The sequence below is a fragment of the Sprattus sprattus genome (genome assembly GCF_963457725.1).
Source record: "Sprattus sprattus genome assembly, chromosome: 8".
NCBI classification, from domain to species: Eukaryota; Metazoa; Chordata; class Actinopteri; order Clupeiformes; family Clupeidae; genus Sprattus; species Sprattus sprattus.
Window position 1 is genome coordinate 5,051,752 of NC_137927.1, and position 10,000 is coordinate 5,061,751.

At 45.4% G+C, this 10,000-nt stretch overlaps 1 protein-coding gene across 2 annotated transcripts in view; it reads left to right on the forward strand.

Moving 5' to 3' along the window:
- Window positions 1-6,653: 6,653 nt before the first annotated feature.
- gria2b (glutamate receptor, ionotropic, AMPA 2b) overlaps window positions 6,654-10,000 on the forward strand; it is a gene marked incomplete at its 3' end in the record, with an annotated part of 42,042 nt that continues 38,695 nt past the window's right edge. Inside the window, exons 1-2 of one of the 2 annotated variants that reach the window (XM_080843334.1) lie at window positions 6,654-6,687; window positions 6,866-7,006. In XM_080843334.1, coding sequence (XP_080699460.1) covers window positions 6,919-7,006 — 88 coding nt within the window. In that variant the 5' untranslated portion in view covers window positions 6,654-6,687; window positions 6,866-6,918. The remainder of the gene's footprint in view (window positions 6,688-6,865; window positions 7,007-10,000) is intronic. The other variant, XM_080843335.1, reaches the window with a different exon arrangement.

The window sequence follows — 10,000 nt, forward strand, 5'->3', positions numbered from 1 at the left end:
GGCCAGACACTAATGGAAGCTGAGCGTTCACAGGGGGAAGACGGAACTGACCGCTGGGTGAAATGTCAGGCACGAGGTTGGCAGAGAGGTGGAAGGCAGCACTGCTCATTCAGTGACAGCGGAGCCAGACTCAGGGCTCCAATTGGCTGTGGGTTTGGGCAGAGACGTTGAGAGTCATTTCACCCCAAATTTACTTCTCATTTGCACTTCACAGCGAGCCATGCAGAGGAGCCTAATGGGTTTACGAGGTCACCTCGGCAACCCAAAGCGAGCCAGTTATAAAGTCATTGCACGCTGGGAAACTTCTGGAATGTCACGGCTACTTTTGGGAATGCTGTGGGCCATAAGCCCTCTCCTTTCCCCCACCTGCAGCTGCAGAGAGGAAGGAGTGAGGAGGAAGTAGGTATGGATGACAGGCATGACCAGCACAGTTTTTCCACTCAAGACCAGGACCAATCCAATCACATGGCGCCAAACTGAAGGCGGGACCTATACAAGTGAATCCACCAATCCGAGCCAGAGAGGGTGATGATGGATAGGGGATGCCATCAGGTATGTTCACCCTCATACCTCAAAGAGACATCTCTGTATTGTTAACTCTTTGTTTATTTATGCATGCGCTGGAACTAAACTGCTCCTCCACTCCCTGGAGGAAGGCATCCACCCCGCAGCCACCTTCTCTCAGGAGCAACAGCAAATCCATGCAGTGCTGAAGACAGAGAGAGACACATTGGACACGCAGTCACACACAGTCACACTAATGACCCTTGCTTGTCCTGGAAGTGACGGCCCATTGGCCAAAGGCTCCAGTTTTCAGAACTGCTCATTTGGAAGCGGCCATCGGTGACAAGAGGTGTGTGGTTCACACCCCAGCTGTTAATACAGCTCCTGGATTTCAGGGGGAATCATGAGAACAGAGAACAACATCAATAAAAATCCTAAAGGTTCTACATGTATTTGTATGCTTTGTTTTTCTACACTGCTAGGATTGTTATCACATCACCGTTGGAAACAGCAGTTAAGAAGAGGAGGGATTGTGATCTCACTGAAGCCATAGTATTCATGACAATTATTCATTAAAGCTCATATTCCTCAATTCTGTCAAATTACTTAAATTACTCTGTTCTTACTGAAGAACAAAAATACCACGATTACATACAGTGGCATGGCTGTTTTACTTAAATAAAACAGTAGCCAGAGGAACAACCCATGTTATGGATGTATGTTTCGATGTACGCTGAGTGTTGAGTGTATGTGTGTGTGTTGTGTGTATGTATGTATGTTTATATGTGTGTGTGTGTGTCAGACCCATGTGCATACACTGTTCCATCTCAGTGTGTGTGTGTGTGTGTGTGTGTGTGTGTGTGTGTGTGTGTAAGTGTGTGTGTGTGTGTGTGTGTGTGTGTGTGTGTGTGTATGTATGTATGTGTGTGTAAGTGAGTAAGTGTGTAAGTGAGTATGGGTTTATGTATATATATGTGTGTGTGTGTGTGTGTGTGTGTGTGTGTGTGTGTGTGTGTGTGTGTGTGTGTGTGTGTGTGTGTAAGTGTGTGTGTGTGTTTGTGTATGTGTCTGCGTGTGTGTGTGTGTGTGTGTGTGGGGGGGGGGGGGTTGGCGCGTAGTTCTTATCATGCTGAGAGGCTCAAACTCCCACAGGACTTGGGAGCCTGCCAGCCAATCCCAAGGACCTGCACCAATAATGCTGGCCACCGACTGACCTTACCACTGATCCATGGGTACCGACTGACAGAGTGGGAGAAAGACAGGGGGGAAAGGGGAGGGAGACGGGGGGGGGGGGGGGGGGGAGAGGGAGAGAGATGGATGTAGGGAGAGAGGGTGAGGGAGGGAGGGAGAGAGAGAGGAAGCAGGGAGAGAGAGAGAGAGAGAGATGGATGTAGGGAGAGAGGGTGAGGGAGGGAGGGAGAGAGGAAGCAGGGAGAGAGGGAGAGAGGGAGAGAGATGGAAGGTGAGATGAAAACAGAAAGATGGACCTTGGACACACTCTAGGAGACTCTAGGCTAGATTGTATTAGAGGGCACCAGACAACTCTGGAAGAGCATCAAGCGTGTATGATGCAGTGTAGGCCCCAAACAATGTGGCCCCATAAGCATGTCTTCGTCTGGGGCCTATTGTCAGGGGACAGGCTAGAACCAGCATCACGACTCTGATGTGAGAAATGGAGACCACAAAACAGGACTGAACACAAACCATGAGACACAAATAAACACTTAGGTAATCCATTTACAAAGATGTGGAAAAGTCACTTTTCAAATATATACTTAGGTGATCCACTTACAATGATGTGAAAAAGTCACATTTCAAATTAATTGCTTTGGTGATCTATGTACAATGATGTGGAACAATTCCTTTTCAAAAGCTTTTCAGTATTCCTTCAATAATCTTTTGTTTGCCACCATTAGAGAAATATTGAGTGAATACAGCCTTCTCATTGTTTTTATTTCTTTTTCTCTCAAGTAGTTTCTCTCAGGTATTTCTTAATGTAGACACTCATCAATATAAACGTTTGTAAGGCTTCGGTTCAGTGCCTACCCTGGGCAGAAAGATAGAATTTCACCTGAGAAAAATGGGATGTACGAACAAAATGTCTTGTTTCTAATTCTCCTTAGGCAACCTCAGATCAATCTTCACCAATAACTCGAGGCCGGTGTAGGCTAGAACATGTTCATCAGTATTTCTCCACACTCTCATTGGTGCTCAAAGACAGCAGTCTCTATTTGTGGGTTATAAATAAATAATTGAATATATATATATAAATAGATAAATAAATAACATTTCCGTTTACAGTACCTGCTACAGCTCTCTCTTGGGTTTTTACTGTCACCTAGCTTTCCTCCCCCGACTCCTGAAATACTACACTTCAGGGCTGAGTCGTTCTGCCCACATCTCTTGCCCCCATCTCTCTGCAGAGGAGCCTCCTCTCCCTGACAAACAACGCTGTCCTCTGCTTCATAAAGGATGAAATATCCAACTCCGTTTGCAACACAGACTTAGTCCGGATACCGAAGTCATTTACAAGCAGACTAACTTAGCCTGCCACACCACTTAAGCACACATGCACACAGGCTAACATGACTCCCCTCAAGCGTAAGTAAGAGTATCCCAAACATCTGTGTTCCTGAACTGTATCTTCTTCTGGAGTTTTCACATTCTGATATCATCAACCTTGCAGTGCAAAGGCTTTCTGTTGGCATGAGGTGTGTGTGTGACACCCAGGGCCTTCTCTGAAACACACACACACACACACACACACCAGTAATGCATGCAGAATGGGGCTGCAAAGTCACGGATATGGGTGGCAAATGCACCATTAGGGCAAGTCTAAGTGATGAATATTCAGAAAGTAGATGTGTCGAAACAGAGGAATTAAACAAGTCATCAGGCACACAATCGTTGGAGTAAAATATGGCACGCACACACCCACCCACACACACACACTCACACACACACACACACACACACACACACACACACACACACACACACAGACACACACACAGACACACACACACACACACACACTCTCATCCTGTAAGATGCAGAGATGAGATGCAGTTGAATTATGCAATCCTGTCATTCACCACAGCAAATTACACCACAGAAGAGGTGCACAGACGCACATGCAATCCTTCTGACACACACACACACACACACACACACACACACACACACACACACGCACACACGCACACACGCACACACCCCTGCGGTCTACCACTGTTACTTACTGAGAAGAGTCTTAGGGCCCAGCCACGCTATGCTTCCCTCTCTCCCCCCTGGAGCAAAGCATTGTGGGTATGACTGTGGAGGAGAGAGGTCGGCACTGAGAACCATGCCCCATGCTCCCGTCTGAGAAACCCTCTCTTCTGCTCTCCTCTTCTCCGCCGGGCTGTACCCACTTATAGGAAAACAAAAGATGAATCCCTCCGGCCCTCCCTGGCTCTCGCACGTGTGAATACTCATAAATATCAATAAGGTAAACCTTTATTCTCTGGCACTGTATGAACTTGGCTTCAGGTAAGGGTAGTAGTGTTTGGAATGGGACTCACAACTGGTGAACCATAACTGTGCTGTTTGTGAGCCACAGTGAAAAAGCTTGGTCTGTTATTGGGTGTGATAGATATGAGCAATAAGATGCAAACTCGTATAATACTTGGCAAATACCACATGCAGTCTGAACTCCCGTGGGTATTCTGTTCATAAAAATGCAGAAAGCATCTCCCTCTACAAGGCTTTTAATGCGCACTAAAGCACAGCCATGCTCAAAATGCAAATAAACCCATGAAAAGAAACAGTTGTGTAAGAAGACCCCCCAGACCCCCTCAACAAACAACCTACTTTTGACCTGGAAAATGACAAACACAGCATTGTCCATTTGGAGCAGTGAGCAGTAATTGGGCCCTGTCCATGGTCCTGAGCCTGCCTGGCCTTACACTGGGGCTCAGTGTTGATCCCCATCACCTGATGCCGTATGAAATAACATCTCTCTCTTAACCTGCTGGAGGTCTACAAAGCTCATTCACACATCACTACATACATTATTGCAGCCCTATTTAGCTGTGCTTGGCTGCTGGCTTGTAAATATTAAAAGCTGTAGGCTACACAATGTATACTGTCATTTAACTCGCATAAGTCACTGTTGACTGCTGTAGGCCCATTTGAGGGGGTGAGTTTCTGATGAAACCAAAGAAACACTAAGTCCACAACAAATAAAAAAGCTTTCATATTAAGCCTTTCAACTTTCAACTACATCATTCAATTACATTTATATGACCAAAACGTTTTTTCAAGACAGCACTTTGTTTCAAACACAGAAAAGGAGACGTGCACTGAGAGTGCTTCTCATCATGTGGATAAACCCAGTCATGATGGGGACCTTGGGTCCAGCCGATGGCTTCCCTGCGGCTCACCTAGGAACTGACCCTGCAGCATCAGGGCTGCTCGGCACAGAGCGATGAAGCTGTCTCGCTACCATGGGGAGGGGCCACCCGCGACGTACCTCATTCAGGTACAGCTGGAGGCCCAATTCAATGCGTGGTCCACAGGAGAGACGGTGGTCTAGGTCGCCCTCGCCCTGGAGGGAAAGGTCTTGCAGGTTCTCAGTGCCCACCAGTAGGCAGAGTGGTCCAGCTGGTCGGCCTTTCAGGGGGCGCTGCAGCTCCGGTTCGGCCACCAGATCTTTGCTGCTGACGTCAGGGATAAGCATGGGTACCCCACCTTCAGCACTACAATGCAGGAGTGCATTCAAAGCCTATGTTGAGACGGGGGGTGGGGGTGGTGTTGGGGTCTCCAGGGAGGGCACATGTGCTCTGCTCGCCTAGAACGAGGCACTGGTTGCATGCATTGGGTGTTGTGTCTGTGTACTTATCGTTCAGGTTGTGTGTTCCTTTTTTGAATATTTAGTAGGAGTGTATGTGCTTGTTACCATGACTTCTCTGTGTTATGCTGTTTCATTCCTGTATAGGTTTAATGTAATTGTCAGCGTGAATGATGTCCTTTCCCTTCACACTGTGTAAAACTACACGTTTTACATATGTGATTCTGCTGTGGTTTGTGGCCAGCAAGGAACTATGCTAGTGTCAAATCTGAGAGGAATTCAATAGGAATGCATTCTGTCTATGAAAGGGCACAATTTATAGATGGCATATAGCCATGGCTCATATAGCTAAACAAAATACAGTCTATATGGACTCTGATTTAAGCATTGCAGGATGAGTATACTAGTATGGTTTTCATTTATTACAGTAATAGCAAGTAAGCTACAGTTTAATAGAGCTGCAATCAGTAATGCTTGAATGCCCGGCACGTTGATTTTCATTTGAAAGGTACCGCCTGTCTAGTTGCCATGCAACGTGTAAGCTGATTTGTTTGCGAATATTATCTTGTATTTAAAATGTTATGAAGCCAAAAAATGAAGCTTTCATTACTGACGTTTCCAGCTTGAAGGGAATGTAAGCCCTCTCCATCTGAACCTCTGGGAAATGAATAATAATAGAAATAATAATAATATGTAGGTCTAATCAACACATGAAGCCTAACTTGTGGTGTGGTTCTGATTCACATGAAAAATATACTTAGTACATACATTTGAAAACCTGAGGATGAATATGGGGACAAAAAGTGTTACTTTTTTAAAAAACGCATTGATTTCTCTCTTTGTGAAGAATCTACTCGCAAACCCACTCGCAAATCTACTCGTGTGATGTGAATTTCATTGAGGCGCGGCTCGGGTCCACTCGTGCCTTTCCGGCTCAACTCATCATTGGCTCGGGGCTGGGTAGGGGGGTATGTAGTGCGAGCGGTGAGGAGACGTCTAGTGCTCTCGAGCGTTCACAAAGGTAGCAACTCATTGGAGGTCGAAGGAGGTGGGGGGACAAGAAGATAAATCGACATCCGACCCAGCGGCTGGCACCGGGACTCGGAGCTTTCCTCCAAGTAACCACCTGCAGAAAACGCGCTTCCCCTCCTCCCCAGTACCGCCCGTCTCCAACATGTGTCGGATCTAATATTGACTGTTGCTCAAAGCGGACTAGGAATATTCTCCCGATTCAGTGGATGTGGCCAGGTGCTTTCTATTTGTGGAGATGCACACGATTATGAGTTTTCCTTCTTTGTTTCTGCCTCTCTTCTGGGGCTTGACGGCCGGAGGGTCCCCAAGTGTGCAGATAGGTACGTATGGTCCTTATTGCACAGGGAAAAGCTTTGTGGAAATCGTATACACATTTACATATATGCATAGTTCACACAATAATTTAAAATGAGAAATGTGTGAATATTTACAGAGAATATTTGTCAGTTAATCAACATGAATGTGATTAAGTTTTTTTTCTTTCTTTTTTTGTGCCAGGCGGTCTTTTCCCAAGGGGCGCGGATCAGGAGTACAGTGCTTTTCGGATAGGAATGGTTCAGTATGTTACCACCGAATTCAGACTGACGCCCCACATTGACAATCTGGAAGTAGCAAACAGTTTCGCCGTCACCAATTGTTGTGAGTTATCACTTTTAAAACACATACACTTTTCATCTATTTAAATAGGTTTTCAAGATGAGTGGAAATATTTCCACACGTTTTAAAGACCACATACTGTATTCACACAGGAAACAAAGTTCGGATTCATTGAAGACATCTGCTTTTTTTTAGAATACTACCCATCATATATGACCCGTTTCATTCACACATATGCAGTGAAATGCATTTGAGTGACAGGACGTGACCTAGCTCGATGTCAGACATTGAGTGCCAACATGTGAACGCTCCTCTTTTCGAGGCGCACAGTCGACACGGCGCAAAAAAAAATACGTTTGGATATGCTCCCCGTAGAATGCATGGACCTATTAGAAATTATTGATTGTTTAAATGTGAAAAACGTAGGCGACAATTAACTAGGCTTAAATCATGGTGGACTAATAGTCATTGGTGATAAGCGAAGGCATACAACTATCTTGCTTGCTGAAATTGGCTATTTGCTTGTCTGTTCTTTTTTCTACTCTAATCTATTCCGTAAATTGAATTACGTTGTACAGCGCAACTTGATCCTATTCACAGCAATTTGAGGCAACCACGGTTGCTAAGCAATAACTGTGTGAAAAGCTTCAAGGCTGAGTGTCTCACAGGTGTGTGTCATCGACGCGCGCGCGCGCGCACGCACAATGTCTCGACACTTCTCTGCTTTTAGGAGAAATGCATCAACGGTGTTGCTTTCTCGATACATGGTCTACCTGGTGCACACACACAGCGGTCATCAAGTGAGCGGTGTCTGAAAATGGCAGCGCAACAAGCTTTCACAGGCCCCCGCTTCCAGAGAAGCGACGACCAACAACTCTCGGTGATCAACTAGCTTTCTTCACCGTTATTTAGTCTACTCTCTACTCTAAAAGGTCGAACTGGAATAGTGCAGATATGACATTCAACGAAAAATATCGTGTCACATTTTTTTGGCGTATGCTTCGGTAGTCAGGTCGTCTAGAGCTACTAATAATACGTACATTAGTAATACAAATGCGATTTCTTCTTAAAATGTTATGATCAGTTTTTTCCCATTATGTAGGCCTACTGGAATAAGATTTAACTTCCAAGATAAATGTATGGAAGGCCGTGTTCGCTTGTTCGCTCGACCTATGCAAAAGAACCCCAGTTCAACCGAGAGTTTCTTGCTAGAAGGCGAGCGCTCTGTGATAAAAAGAAAAAAAAGGGTCCATTTTAACCCTTTTTCCAGCGTTTTCCCCTAGAGGGCAGTGTTCATCAGCAGCGCTTACCTCCAGAAGCCTACTCATGAAATCGTCCGCCGTGTTAGGTTTATCGTGCTCCATTAAAACCACTTTAGAGGGAATTTTATCTGTAATGCCCATTAAACCAGAATCAATCAAACGGTATTAGAGAATGCGAAAAAATTATATTCACACGCTGTCTAGTCATTTGGAAATATAGTAGGCCTGAAACCTTTTGATATTGCTATCAATAACATAATTTAAAGTGGCTTCTTTTTGTGTTAAATCAGTTCAATCATCATCTGGACTGTGTCTAGCAGATATGCTTGTTTCCAAACTCACCGCACTAAATGTACATTTTCTTGGAGGCATTTTTTGAAAGGTTAGCCGATGAGTCAGGGATAAATGCATTACACAAACACACTGGCCACAGCACCAGTGTCACCCTCTTAAGAACCACTTGACTGCAAGAGATGAGGTGAAGTGGGCAAAACAGCTTAAGATAAAAACAGACCTAGAATCTTAAGAGTTCCTTTTGATCTCGTCGTCACAGAAACTCTTTCAGGGTCTTCAGCTTGGAAGGGCACTAACAAACAAATGCTCTTTTGCGTGAAAAAAACCTTTTGCAAAAAAAAGATAATTAACATATAATTACATTTTTAAACCCATTTTCTGAGTGGAGTTTACGTCCAGGAGCGCAGTCAACCGTAACACCGGGGGGTCCTCCTGGTTTTGGACGAGCCGAAGGAGATTGGAGAGTGTTAATGTATCGCAGTGTGAGTGTGTATTCATCGGCACCACCACGCCACGCCATGCCATGCCACCAAAGTAGCAGGGTGGGAACGCGTCACACACTTTTACAATCACAGGTTCAGACACACGGCGACCTGCATAATCTGTCTAGTCTGGACTCTCCAGGAAACTGAAATAGGTTGTGTTGCTCCTGTTCTATTGATTTGTATATAAATAAAGTATACTGCACAGTCAGTTCTCCGAGGCTTGGCCTGACCATGCCTTGATTTAGAAGAAGAGTAGAGGACTTGGTCAGGCACCAGTGGCTCTCCCTGGGTCTTTGGTGGCGAGGATATTCACAGGGAGCACATCTCAGCATTCCTGCTCTGACCTTAAAGCACCTCCCCAGGTCCCTCTCAGAGCAGCTGGCTGGTCTTTTACATCATACAAATGGGGGGGGGGGGGGGGGGAGTCCTCTGTTTTATGAAAACTCAAGAGATCAATAAATGTAGGACACACACACTTAATTTTTTTTGTCCAGCTGTCGTCCCATCCATCCACCTGTCCGCGTTGGCCCATTCTGACAGATGTGTGCTTTTATTGGCTATCACACAGCAGAGAGCAGAACCGTGGTTTAGTAGACTCGGGCCAGCCCCGGGCCTGATCTCTGCAAGAGGCGGCAGCCGCGTGGGCCGATGCTTCTGCAGACAAGACCATGTTTGACCAATTCTTAGTGTGCCGCCCAAAGCATCCTGTTTTGCCTTACACAGCTGGTGAGGAGAGCAGTTAGCGAGAGAACTCAGTGGGCAGATAAACGGTGGATTGATTCTCCTACTCTAGTGTTCTATTGGAGAAATAGTGCCCTGAGGGACAGGTGGAGTATGCTGGAGAAAGATGTTTGTATTTCACTGGATGTTGTATCGTTGTTACTGATTAGGGAACGTCAGCTGAACTCTACTCACAGAAACACTTGAATGTTACAACAGATATATTTCTATTGTTTTCACTTCACAAAGCTCGAAAAGAAAGATAAATTGGGCCT